Below are 14110 nucleotides of genomic sequence, written 5' to 3'. Positions count from 1 at the left end.
TCTTCAACTATTGTTCTGAATTTTTGTGTGCCAGTGAAAAAAAAAACATGGCACATACAAAAAGAGCGTTGAAAAATAATCGGGTGGTCCACGCGTTGACGAAAAGTACTGTAAGGTTTATCCGAAACACAACAAAGAAAAGATATTCTCAAATCTATATGGATGTGGCTATCGGTGGTAGTAGATTTATTGTATCTGTTACCGTTCCTTTTTTATTTAAAGAAGTTTTCCCGATTTTGCGGCAAAACCTGTTTCAGACTCAAATCAGGACGCTTCGCCTTCTTCAAAAAGCTGCCATTTGAACATTGTTTCATATTTATTAATAAATCTACTACCATCGATAGCCACATTCATATATATTAAGAATCTTTATTCTTTTTGTGTTTCGGATAAACCTTACAGTACTTTTCATCTACGCCAGAACCACCCGATTATTTTTCAACGCTCTTTTCGTATCTGCCATGTTTTTTTTGTTCACAGTCACACAAAAATTCAGAACAATAGTTGAAGATACAATGAAACAGCCTGCCAAACCTCAAATTAATTTGTCGAACCGTATTTGTAGAAAAAATTCACAAAGAATTATTTTTCGGCCCAACAAGGCGCAAACCCCCGTAAGTGGTTTCAAAACCTATAATATTCTGAGATAGGCTTACAAACACGTCAAATTTATCTACAGAATCACTTGCAAGATGTATTCTGTTTAAGATTCGTATTATGTGTAAATGTAATACCTATTGTGTTTTCAAATATTAATTAAGTTTGTTTTGTTTCTCAAAGTACTCATATAGGATTTCACTGCATCCCGTAAGGTTTTGCTGGTCCCACCAGTAGACGTTGCTACTTACAATTGCCTTGTCACCGCTCTATGGAGAATTAGGTCAAGACCACCCGACCTTGGAAGGCAAGGTCCCAATGCTACATCTTTCAAGCGGCCCTCGCATTGTTACAGGTAAAAGCATTAAAAGCTTTCATTTTAGAGGGTAGAGTGATGCGCAGATTTGAATCTGGACCAGAAACGTAGAAACTATATAGGCATAGGAGGTTCTAAAATTAACACAGCTCGGGGGTAACGCGTCTGAAATGCTAGTACTTCGTGACGGAAATCGATACTCCCGTGTCTTGGAGTGCACTCGACCCCTTCAGGGCCAGGCAGCGGCTCGAGAAGTAGCCACAATGAGGGTCGAGTCAAAACGAAACGAAACGACAAGCTGGCCTTGGTTCTAGTTGTACCTTGTTCACTTCCTTCTCGATGAGCTTGTACTTTTTGCTGCGCGCGAGCTTTTCAGGCGGGGCGTTCGCCACTTCGAGCTTGCTCCGCTGCTGCTCAGCGACTCGAAGCTTCGTTTCTGCTTGCCTCGACTCCGCCTGGTAAGCCTGGTACGTCTTCATCGTCGTGTGGAGCTCATGCAGCACCCGGAGGATCTCCTCGTGCGTCTCGTAGCCTATTTCGCGGCACTGAAAACGGATGATCACTTTATTAGTAACTTAGTAGTTCGTAAGGACTACTTAGACACCTCAGAGGGGTAAGTTAACGCATTCAACAGAAGGCAAATCTATGGATTATTTTGTATGAACATACATGCAGCCGACGCCTAGTTTTCTCTTTTCTTATTGGTTAATATTCTTTTTTCATCTTTACACATAAATTACTTTTATCAACACTTTCAACAGCGGCAGCGTGTTCTCACGCCGAGAAATTTCCACTCAATGCACGACTTTAACGTGTTTTTATGTTAATATTCTGTGGAAAGCAACGAATGAAAGCATCTGAGAGATACTAAGAAAATTTGAATCTTCTATATTTTTTGTTAGATCTTTGTGAAAGCATTATCACTGGCTTGGCGAGATTCTCTCTATAAACTGATGATGACTATCTTTAGTTACACTGTCCAACAAAAGTCCCATTAAATTATATATAGTAGTTTTCCTTTAATTAATGCCTAAGTATCTCCTACTTGTTGGGGGTTCTAGACCGGAAGGTCCCCTTAATAGCGGCGTATATTTAAAGTGCACAGCAGGATATTTCCCTAGATTTTGTGCCATAAGCTTTCCAGGAAGTTTCAACGTGGAGACACGCCGGCACCCCCGAAAATATTAATACAGCATCTCTACCGTCCTTAATGCACGATAATAGCAATAAATAAGCCTGGAAAGTTATTTTGATCCGTGGTCTATGTTTCAAGAACACTGGAGCATCTACAATTTAAAAGAAACTGTAATAAAATGTAAATTGAGTTCTTCCATTAGTTTAATATAATCATTCCGTATTTTCTGATTAGTAGAACTACTTAGAACTTTAAAAGGAGCAAGTTATCATTGCAATCATAGATCCTCCACAGATCACTCGCAGCTTAAGCTGCGCATATAAAGAGATTCAATTTTATCTTTGGCCTGGGAAAGATTGGCTTATACTCACACGCTTGTATATCCGCTGAACGTCTTCCATCACCTGATTCAGACGACCTACGAGGTGTGTGCTGTACACTTCCGAGAGGGCTGCATGATCCCTGCTCAAGGATTTCGTTTCGTTGATGAGCTGTTGCCAGCAAGCATAGCTGGAGAATAGGGGCCAATGTTCTCGCCTAGAAATCATTATCGAATTAGATAAAATCATTATGCTCATATCATTGTGACACTTGCAGTTTCCCAAAATCCCCCCCACCCCTATTTCCTTCTTCTTCTACAAGGAGAAGACATTTCAGAATCATTTCAGATCGACGGATGAAAATGTTGACGGTAGAGAATTAATACAGTACGGATCATTAACAAGGGAAGGTCCCGAACCCGAAAATTCAAAAAATTCTGAAACTTTGTGAACATATAGGGGATTTCCTCCTGGTTACAACGCAATTTTTGTTTGCTGCCCAAATTCACTCGAACGGGGTGAAAAATTAGCCCCTGATAATTCGGCTATTTTCCGATTTTGCGTTACAACTCAGCAACTGTAAGAGGCAGAAAAAAAGTTCCAAGACAAAAGTTACTTCTTTTAATTAGATCTATCATTTGGCAAAAAAAAATATTTTACAGTTCACGAGTTATAACAGAAAATTGGAGAATACCCGGATTTGCAGGGGTCAATTACACCCTCCTAGAGTGAATTTGGGCAGCCAACAAAAATTGTAATCAGGAGGAAATCCCCTACGTATTCACAAGGTTTCAGAATTTTTCTTCGAATTTCCGAGCTCGGGATGTTCCCTTGTAAGCCCCGAGGAGACTCCCCTAAAAATTTTGTTGGCTTGGTGTAAAGAGAAATGTTTAAAGGAAACACTAATCAAGGGGAGATGTACTTTTGCTTTTGCTCCTTGTGCCTCAGCTGTATGCTTCTGGCCATCTTGTCCAGGGACTTGCTGTAATCGAGCTCGAGCTCGGCCCGCCTTCGAAAAAAATCCTGGAGCTCTGCGACGAGAGCGACTTGCGCCTCCATCCTGACATCGAGACATCTCAGCTGTTCGTTCAGCTGCAACCGTATGTCTGCAACAGAGGAAAAGAAACGAGAAGGATGAGAGAGAGAGACTCGGTCGACACCCTTCTCCTTTGGTTTTTCGATAATCGATCGGTTAGGTCTGGGCTGGGTTGGGGTTCACCGCAACCGCGTTTCATGTTACCAACGCATTTGCTTGCCTGACGGATCGGCTCAAAAGGTCTGGATTCAATCTTTCTTTCTTTCTCTCCCCCCCCCCCCCCCGTCCCCTCCCCCAATTTAATCCCGCGCACCTGTCTCGAGACACTCGATATTTACATAATTCTGGAAAGCATTTATATACTCACTATCTATATGCCTTCGGAATATAGTAAATAATTCTCTGATCGTCCTTACCCCGGCAGGAGGCGCATCCCATTGTAACACAGGTTGTCGCTACCGGGTGAAGAATACCCGAAATTGAAACGTAAAAAACCATGGTTTCAGAATATTTTTTTTTAACTCTGTAATTTTTATGTTGAAGTACAGTGTTTTAGGAATCAAACAAAATTTACGAAATATCTTAAAATTTTTATTGAAGTTGTTTAAAAAAATTGTAACAAAAACTCAGTCTGCATATTTTCGCAACCAGCGCCCTTGTGGGAAATTTTACCCAGAGTTGGGAAAAATGTAATCCGATCACAAATTACGATTAAACTGTAATTGTGCAATTGATTCCTCATTATTTTCTGTAATTGTTATTTTAGGTAGTTGACCCCCCCCCCCCATTTGGTTTTGTCAACTGTCTAAATGAACGATTACAGAAAATAATGTGCAAACAATTACACAATTACAGTTCAATCGTAATTTGTGATTTGTAGTTAGATTACATTTTGCCCAACTCTGATTTTACCCGGTAGCGCCTGCCGTCGAGTTAAGAAAGCACGAGAAATCTGATCAGACGTTTTGTAATATTTCTATATTTTAAAAATATTGTATATTAATCATCAAGTATGGGGACATTACAAGAATTTACTGTCGACTTAAATTAATCAGCACAAGTGTGTTAAATAGAATTGGAAGAATGTTTAAAGTGTATACGGTATGAAAAGTACTGTGTTTCAACAGAGAGGGGATATAGCACGTACAATGAGGGGCTTTCCCAAATCAGAGCAGTAGTACCAACCTGATACCTCGAATCTAGTATTAAAATTGCTTGTACGTGAAACTACAGCCATCGAGCTCTCTTCTGGCCAAGACTATTAAACGAAAAATCCCCCCCCCCCTACCCTCCCTGGTTCCTTTAACTTTGGGTGTCGCCCTGCGAACCTCGGGGAATTTTTCTTCCTCGATTCAACACATGTGTATCGATTTTCCATAGTTCCGTGGCGTGATTCATGCCCCGAAGCAAGATTTTCGACCCCAACGTAGGGGTTGAAACCATGAATCGAGCTGTCTACGCCCATAAAAGGACAAATAAACGAGTTTGCCCGCGCGCAGGATATACAGGGCGTTCCAGGACGAAATGCAAGGACTGGTAGGAGGAGGAGATACTCGTCGCGTGGGTTCTACACTTACAAATAAATTAAACTTACTAGACTCTACAGTGGCAATTAATAAAACTTAGTGCAAACTTAAGACGAAGTGAAAGATATTGCATCACTTCTTACAATATGTCTCGCAAGGACAGGCTACAGTCTGAAACGATTTCTAAAGGTGAAGGATGATAGGTGTAAATAAATCTTGGAATATTACCTGCAAAGTTTAAGCTATTTGTATAAAAAAAGTAATTCGAACTTTCAACATTTGTCTGGTTAATTATATTGAAATTTATGTGGTTAAAGTAATGCTGTTAGAAAAAAAATCAACCAGTGGCTCAAGATCACTATTTATGCTATTTCAAATGATTTTAAAAGGAGCATATCGAATCCACGCCTTTATTTATACTTTCGTGGTACCTACTATAGTCTGATTTTCGAGGGGTGAGACCTGAGGGCGGGTCCCTCGGACGGGGCGTGGTTAAGGAGGGACCAATGGTGGCAACGCCGCGCGCAGTCCGTAGCGCACCATTGGTTCCTCCTAAACCACGCTCCGCCCGAGGGACCCGCCCTCAGGTCTCGACTCTCGAAAATCAGACTGTAATACGGAAATGTAGTATTCCATTTGGAAGTAACTAGCTGGATAATTCTGAAACACAAAGAATGGTAAAAGTAGTCTATTCCTTTGTATTTTCTACCGATTAGTAGCTATTCCCCAACGGTAGCTGTATTATCTATATGTATCCCCACTCCATACAAATCAAACCACAAATTTCAGATTTTAAACTTAAAACTATTGTTTCATCTGCAATTTCGATTATTACGCATTGTTACGTAATTGTCCCTACATTTTACAAACAAAGTGCTGTGGACGGGATTTGCAAGTAGGGTGGATGTACCAGTAAATGAACACGTACCAGTGAATGGACATTTTTTATTAAAATGAGTAAAATCAGTTATTAAAAGAAGCAACTAATTAATTAGAGGATTCTTGTAATTTCTTGCTTCAGACCCAAACAATTTTTGCAGCACGTGGAGTCAATCGCGCTGCAAACATAATTTTATAATAGTGTTCATTCATTAGCCTTAAGTGTTCATTTATTGGTGCGTTTACCCTATCAGAATTTTATTCTATACTGTAAAAATGTGTCCTTGAGCGGCCAATTGCATTTGATCAAACTATAGTTAACGCTGCATACAGTATTGCTTCTCTATCTACGGGACCGATGCTCACCCTCAGTGTGTAGCTGTGAGTCACCCCCCCCCCCCCACACACTTTTTGGTTGGCTTTCATTGAGCGAGCGTCTCGCGTTATAGTCGCTGGAAGATGTATAGCCAGGCCATGGAATCGGTGGAGCGTTAAACGTGTTTCAAGCTCCGATACAAACGAATTGACAGAATTATGAGAAGATAACGTCCTTAAGCCTCAATTAGATCCGCTACATCAGTCGGTGCCACAGCTCGATGCTTTAATTTACGACCCCGCTGTACCTTTTCCACCTACTATATACGAGCTGACGCACAAGTCAAGCCATCCACTACTGAAAGTTAAAAGTTTATATTTCTACATATTTTATTAAATCTTCGTGGGAACATTACTGGCGGATTGGTGACGTTTTCCCGATGAAAACAAGTCCAAACACGATATAATTCGGAGTACTTTTAATCGCACGTAATGTATAATCGACAAAAAACAACTGATAATCAGTTGTGAAATCGGTGACTCATTTGTATCGGGAAAATCTCATCTAACGGTAATATACTCACAAACATTTAATGAGAAATATGAGATTTTTTAACACTTTGAGTGGCGGAAGATTTTGGTAAATGCCCCTTGAAATAGGTCACGCCTTTCCGAGTGATTGCTACTGTTGAGACAGCCCCCCCCCCCCCCAAGCAGCATACAAGAACACTCGGACAATTGGAAAATATTGTGAGAGCGCCATCTACTAAAGTAAGCTCTGTAATCGGGTGAATCGCGTTACTGGTGTCACACAAGTATTGAAATATTGCGATAATGTTTTTGTCATTAAATAGTCTGTTAAATTTTACAAAATGGATCATCAAACAGTCGAAATTCCCAATACTGCCAATAACAGGTGACAACTAACCCGATTAGACTGCTTTAATTTTCGTCACCAGATGGCGTAGCGGAAATAAGAAAAAGCCAATACGTTCAATGCTTTCGTGAAAATATGAACGTGAAAACACGCCGACGCCACTCAAAGTGTTTAATCTTCGTTAGAGGCTGTGTCGGTTGAGGGTCTCTAGGCGCGCACATCCAGAGTTCGGAGGGATTCGGCTCCACTGATGGAGAGGGAAACACCTACAGGAGCGGTGGTAATGTGTGCATGAACTGCGCCTGCGCCAGTCACGCACACATTACCACCGCTCCTGTAGATATTTCCCCCTCCATCAGTGGAGCCGAATCCCTCCGAACTCTGCACACATCGGTTCCGTCAGTGCCAGTGGTAAATAAAAAAAAGAAAGATAGCGTTTCCCTGTTTCGGAATGGAGCATTTCACACTTGGCCGTGTCAGTTGCTGAGAGTGAAACAAAGAGACCATTAACACTGGCTGATATATGTGCGCAGATCTTTATCGCTGCCAGTTGACGGGCATCTCGCTCATTTTCGGTGTGTCACGTTCCCTCTCCTTGTTGAGCGATCGAATCGAGGCACCCTCTCTACGCAGTATTTCCTCGTTAGCGGCCCGTTGGTCGCGACCGGCGTTGAGCCCGTATCGTGAACAGAGCCCTAATGCCGAGTGTTCGTTTCTCGCTTCTTTCTGGCCGAAGGGGAGAGCGAGATGGAACATTGCGTGCGCGGCAAGCGTGCGCGGTGGTCGCAAGCGCTTATCGTGAGCACGAAAACCAGTTTCGCAAAATCTTGACGCAGCAGGCCCGTCGCGCACGCAAAGAAAGGACGGAGTGTCAGGCGTCCGAAAGACGGAGCGAGACAAAACATCAACGCGTCGTCTGTCTCGTACCGTCCTCGCTCGCTTTCAGTGCCTCTCGCTCGCTCTCGCTCTCGCCTTCGCCGAACAAGAGTGAGACAGAAGTGGTGGGGATAGCGAAAGTCCGTATCGTCTACAGCAAAGCATCGAGCCCGTAACGAAGAAATACTGTAGTCCCAGCAACGATCCCAATCGTCGGTTTCATAGAGAAGAAATACTGTATATTTAGAAGGTACATGCGCTGATGTCTGTTTTACGCTACAAAACATATCGAATCGCTCGGTGACGTTGCCATTGCATAGGAACTAGCCATCGTCTCTTTATATTGCTATCGAAATCACCGTTTCAGAAGGGTTCGCTGGAAAAACAAACACATCGAGCTGCCATAGGCGACAACCACAGTAAAATCGTTAAATCGCGTTAGGATCTCGTAGTGAGTAACATCCAAGGAAGTCCATGCACCTACGTAAGGTTCTAAACACCCTGTGAAGGATCAGAAGCGTGCCCCATTGGGAGTATGTCGATCGATAATTATAAAAAGGGGGCTGTTTCCGTAAACGGCAGCGCCATTTACCTTTCGTCAAAGCTTCCCATTCTTGGCGTCCAGCGAGCTTGAACATTTTTCTGCTTGTTATCCCCGTCAACTCTCCACACTCGGTTCCCCTTCGGAGCTTGGTTTATTAGATCTCTCTTCGTGGCAAGGATCACTGTCTTTTCTCACGCGTAACTCGTTTAAATCGCACACACGTATGGCGACACGTTTTCACGTAAAATATCGCGTTAACAACGGCGCGACTGCCATTTTACGAGATCGTCCGGTCGCTGGGAAGGAGCAGCTGAATCACTTGCGTTGGATCTTCGACGTTCCTCGACTGCGAAGGGCGATAGCATCTAGATTTCACGGATATTATTTCGTCTAGCTTAGAAACTGCGTGAATGCGACGTTTCGAGGGGGGGGGGGGAGGGGGGGAGATAAAAGCGGAAGAAGGTAAAGGCGGATTCACACGTGTTAGTGTGAGTGGTAAAAAAATAAATAAATACGCATGTCGTTTCCCCTGTTTTCTAATGGAGCAGTTCACACTTGCCTGTGCCAGCTACTTGACCATTTTAAAACGGGGAAACGATATTTACCACTGACACTGGCCACACTGAACCGTCGCGGAACCGATATGTGTGAATCCGCCTTAATCTAATCGTCGGTTTGTTGTGATAGATTCAATCTAATCGCGCGGATTGCTGCGATGATAGATGTAATATGGAAAGTTCGCTGGTAAACAATATGCACGTGATGGAGCGATAGTGATCAACAAAAACGTGACTGAGTAGAACAAAAAAGATGAACAATTATTTGTGATCGTGCTCCTCGGCGTGACTGATAATACATATTATACGTTTCTGGATTCGAAATTTAATTGGCTATAGTAGGATCAGAATCAAATGGCTGTTCCAGACTACTGTTCCCCCACCACAGCGTTTAGCTACCGTTCATCATTCGATCTCGCGTTTATTTGCGGGCAAATCTGCATGTACAAGCTGTCAGTCGCCTAAACAGGTAAGCAAAGTTGCATGAGATAAAACGAGAGTCGTGGTTGGCGTAATTTAGAACGCAGGGAATTGGAACTTGGCCATGAACGCAAACGAAAGAGCAGAAATAATAAACTGCCTTCAAGGAGTAAGTGTTTGAAATGCATTTTTTAAATTGCATGTTTAAACGACTGTGTATATTGTATTCCAAACCATTTAATATTCTGGGAAACTTGCACGAATGTGCATTAAATGTCTTCGCTTTAATAGAGAATAAATGTGTAGATTATTTAAATCGTCTGATTTAATATGAAAAACCTATCAGGCTATAAAGTATCTTGTTCTTCTCATGAATAATAAGTAATTCGATACCTAAGATTCATATGCCTTGAATCGAGAATTACTCAAACAAAAATACTCACGATATGTTTGTACCCATCACTACTTTTGCCAAATACTCTTCAATTATCATAGTATTTGTCGGAACAGTTAGTGATGGGTATTCCAAATCGATTCTCTCTTCAAACTGATTATAATAATGATTTAATCGGTAATTATTCTGTTTTGCCTAATGCAATGATTTGTGAAGTAGTCAATTTCGATTATATATTCTTGAATTTAACAGCAATATGATCATGTACGTAACACGTGAACAAAAATAGAATATTTTGGCTTAATATGAAAATTGTTTAAATAGTGGTAACCAACAAATTAATAACACTAGTTTACAGCCACTGTGCGCAGCAGATGCCACTATTTTTTTCTTATGTAAAATGGCCTGCTAATTCCGAAAATAAGGTCCAAAAAATTTTCTATGGATACGTTTTCCAGATATCGACAGGTGAACTTTTTACCTGTGCTGCGCAATTTTTTTTTTTTTTTTTGAAAACCAATGTAATTATTCATATATTTCTTCTTCACCACAAAGTCAAACTCTGACCTTTTTTTCTATGTATCACCGCTCTAATACCAAGAAATAATTGAGTAAGTGCAGTATATTTCGCGAGTGGCCAAATAAATTATTAGCAATTGCAGTAAAAACAATGATATCCCTGCTAGCGAATATCAATTCTATTTCAGAGGGGTGGGGATGAAGCGTTGCCTTGACGGAGTGTAATATTTCACGGGCGATAAGGCATGCAAAGGCCTTCGCAGCGTAACTAGGGAAAAAATTGAAAGCTCAGTGGCACAAAAACTGCAGCTCCTGTGAGCTTTAATGACTATTATAGCTCTGCGAAAGGATGACTTTCCTTTAATAGAATGCAACTCTCGCGAAAGGTAAGTCGCGAGCTTCGCGATTATCGAAGCCGATCGGCTACAGGTAACGGCGATGCACGCTGTTGCGTGAAGCTTTCAAAGAGAGCAAAACACGGACACAGACACGGTTTTCACAGCGCGATGGCTACGCAGAGAATTATTTTTAAATTGCCTGCGGAGTATGGCCTTAATAGGTCGTTTATGCGACGTGGAGGAGGAGTCGAACCGTCCAAATGCTTTCGAAGCGTCATTGTCCATAAAATACATCATTACAAAGGCGTGATTTCTTTCCAAAAATCCGTAGAGATAAGCTCCTGTAAGTTATTCTTCTACGAACGTCAAGCTCTATTTCGTATAGATGATAACTGCAAAAAACAGTAACAGTCAGAACTTTCACAAAATCTGTGGCAATATTCATCTCGTTTATTCTATCCAACGAGGGAATAAAAAATTGAAAAAGGATCACGTGCAGCAGGAGAACCGTTCTCTCGGAAAAGACTGTTAAGGTTTCAGCCAATTAGATCGCGCGGAGTTGTTCCTGGGGGCGGAGCGCTCTTCTCATTGGCTTCCATCGGTGTGCGTACAGCGAGGAAGGACAGCGCTACGTGGAGATTTTTCACTTGTGGACGACACTAATTATTAACCAAAACTGACGGTTGTTAAATATTTTCATTCTCTTATTGAGTAGAACATGGATGAATAAAAAACAACCGTTGACCTGGAATTTCAATTGAAATGCGATTGAAATGCGTGTATTCCCGTATAGACACAGTGACTATTACATGTCTTTGCGCCTTACACAAAAAAAAAAATTGTACACGTATGACCATGAAACATTAATGGAAATAACCCTCTACGATTAACAAATACAACGAACGTGGACGAACGTAAACACCACGTGCGAACTCCGGAAGTTTTAAAATGAATAAGTTGGATATAGTTGAACGCGCTCTAAATTCAGTCTTAGCTGCGAGAAAAATTACAGCGTTACGATCTTAGTTCTCGTTTTAGTCATCGGCGATGCAATAATTATCGACCAGCTAAGCGAAATTCAATGACTCCCGAGACGATCGACTAATCGTCCGTTAAGAATCGATATTGCGTAAGAGGTGGTGATTAAGCGGTGTAATTTTAATAGCACGAAGTAAACCAAGACCGGAAAGGGAAGTCGTACATCTGACAATATAGGATAAAATGAAACACAGTTCGCCCGTGGGTTCTCGTTCGTTCGTTGGTTCGTTCGTCCCGCGAGACGAACGCCCACGGTCGATTGAGAACGTCGGACTGTTAGACACAATTGCCCCTAAATTGACATGTACTTTCGTTCAAACTGTTTCGTTCGACCCGCCTCAAAACCGATTGCAATCGGTCCCAAGAATTTGCAACAGTGGCTTGTCCGTGCGAGCCAATTGCGACAAGGAAATCTCGTGCGTTTTAATTTAGGTATAAATTAAAACATAATAGAGGTTTGTGAAAAAAAAAATCGAAATGAGAATTCCTGCGGCATTCCGCGGCTGTGTTGATCAACAGTAACCAATAAGAACGATTTAGACACTAATACTTGAAGAATCAGAAGAAAAGAGAACTTGTAAAGTACAATGGCTTAATGAGATTTCTACCGTACTGGTTAAACGAGCTGATAATATACCCTCGATGACCAATAAAATGTATCAAGCAAAAGAGCAACGGAAAATGTCGACTGCACTTGGACCAAGTTCGATCGCCTACCGAGCACTCAACCGACAGCAACTGTCACAGTAAAATAAACAGAACAGCCATGTTTACAGTTCTTGAAGCGAACTACAGCGCGTCGCCTGTGTAAACCGTTCCACCTGTGTTATATAGAACGCTCGCGCGCTACCGCTGGATCCTCCGAATTCACTAATCAGCAAATTCGTAGCTACTGCTAGGTACTGATACTTTCACGTAAAGTGTCGCGATAGGTGTGTATAAAATCAGAGTTTGGAATTACCATTGCCCAGTACCATTTAGTTACTTTTGCCAGTCTCGGTGATTCGTGAATAATATTATCTGGTAATCGGGAATGGTCTCGCAGGAGCGTCGACTGTCCTTCGATCAAGCGATCAACATGATATCCCAGGCGACTGCTGGAAGGTTTTCAGTTCGATTCTGTCGTAACAGCAGTTTCGCGACCGGTAATACGATGCTGTTCCGATGGTAACATAAACATGCCTCTCGATGACTCAGTGGAGTTTTATGCAGCGCACCGAGATGGTTGAGTGTATACAGCTGATGTCTAAAAATCCTAATTTCCGCCGCTGTATTTAACGATGCTTTCGCGTATCAGCGGTCCCCAGCGCGCAGAGCTACCGTTATCACCATTTACACAGACAAAATGAATGTTCGCGGGCTAAAGCGAAGCAGATGACACACGGTCGATCGGGAGGACCATCGTAAACGTCGGTATCGTTTCTAACAAGGGAGCATCCTCGAGATCTCGTAAAACTTGACGATCACACAAACCATCAGCGATTCACTGAACACTAAATCACAGATCGTGTCACTCGACGAGTGGAAACAGGTTTACTTCGATCACGGGGTCTACGGAGGGGTAATGCAGAGGGGGGCTTAAAGTGGTTCACATGTGAGTTCGTCGATCGTGCCCCATAGCCGAACGAGATTTCTCGAAGCTCAGCAGATCATTCGAGAATTTTCGTGAACTCCACGCAGTCGACGATTGTGTCTGGCGCCGATACAGGAGAGTCCTTCCTGCGGAGGAAGCGACGGAGCACTGCGCGACGAGCGGAGGGAACGAGATTTCGATCGGCAAAATACTTCCCCGCCGATGGTCGGCGTGAAACCATCTGTTGACGCGGTTGCGAAACGAACGGGTCTCGCGCGGACAGAAATGCGTTTAGAGTTGGAGAACACAGCGCGCACAGAATTAGCAGCCGCGTGTCGCGATCCTAGGCAAACGAGGACGCGAAACTAAAGGCGGGTATCGATGGGATGGTGTGCGGTTTCGTCGACCGCGAGTGTGCCGTGTCGCGCGTCGCTCGACCAGTCGAGAGGGACTTGGCCGCGTGAACTGACCAGTAAGGACAGACCAGTCGTCGCTTCGACTGTCCGTTAAATTAACCACAATTACCAGCGGGGCCTACACGCACGCGCCTTCCTCTCTACGCCTACCGGGCATATTAACGCGAGTGTGTGCATCCCGTGCACGTACACGCATCCGTCTTAACATCGCGCAGCGTGTACGTGTCACTTGCGCGCTCGCCTTTAAATGAGAGACACCACGGGCGATCTGGTGCTACTGTGAATAACGGGCTGCAACGCTGCGGAGATCTTTGAGGGAGATTATGCACATCGATCGGTCCGTTCGATCGAGCGCCTTCGGGACAATTGAGTTTTCGGTGGGGCCGAGGATTTCGACGACGGAGATTAAAATAGCTGCGGAAATTTTTTTCGCA

The 14110-nt window shown here is 42.9% G+C and overlaps 1 protein-coding gene across 14 annotated transcripts in view; it reads right to left on the bottom strand.

The window, feature by feature from the left end:
* The window catches only part of LOC143367490 (SLIT-ROBO Rho GTPase-activating protein 1), a 38698-nt gene that overhangs the window by 8530 nt on the left and 16058 nt on the right, over window positions 1–14110 (bottom strand). For 4 of the 14 annotated variants that reach the window (XM_076809346.1, XM_076809367.1, XM_076809377.1 and 1 more), the window contains exons 2-4: window positions 3291–3474; window positions 2420–2585; window positions 1234–1458 (exon numbers count right to left, since the gene is read on the bottom strand). In XM_076809346.1, the coding sequence (XP_076665461.1) occupies window positions 1234–1458; window positions 2420–2585; window positions 3291–3474 (575 nt within the window). Of the gene's footprint in view, window positions 1–1233; window positions 1459–2419; window positions 2586–3290; window positions 3475–8469; window positions 8787–9841; window positions 10110–12648; window positions 13442–14110 lie in introns of those variants that run through there. The other 10 variants (XM_076809453.1, XM_076809403.1, XM_076809463.1 and 7 more) reach the window with 9 other exon arrangements.

The sequence above is a fragment of the Andrena cerasifolii genome, chromosome 1 (genome assembly GCF_050908995.1).
Source record: "Andrena cerasifolii isolate SP2316 chromosome 1, iyAndCera1_principal, whole genome shotgun sequence".
NCBI lineage: Eukaryota > Metazoa > Arthropoda > Insecta > Hymenoptera > Andrenidae > Andrena > Andrena cerasifolii.
The sequence above is the reverse complement of the archived record's forward strand: the minus strand, read 5'-3'. Positions and strand labels throughout refer to the sequence as shown.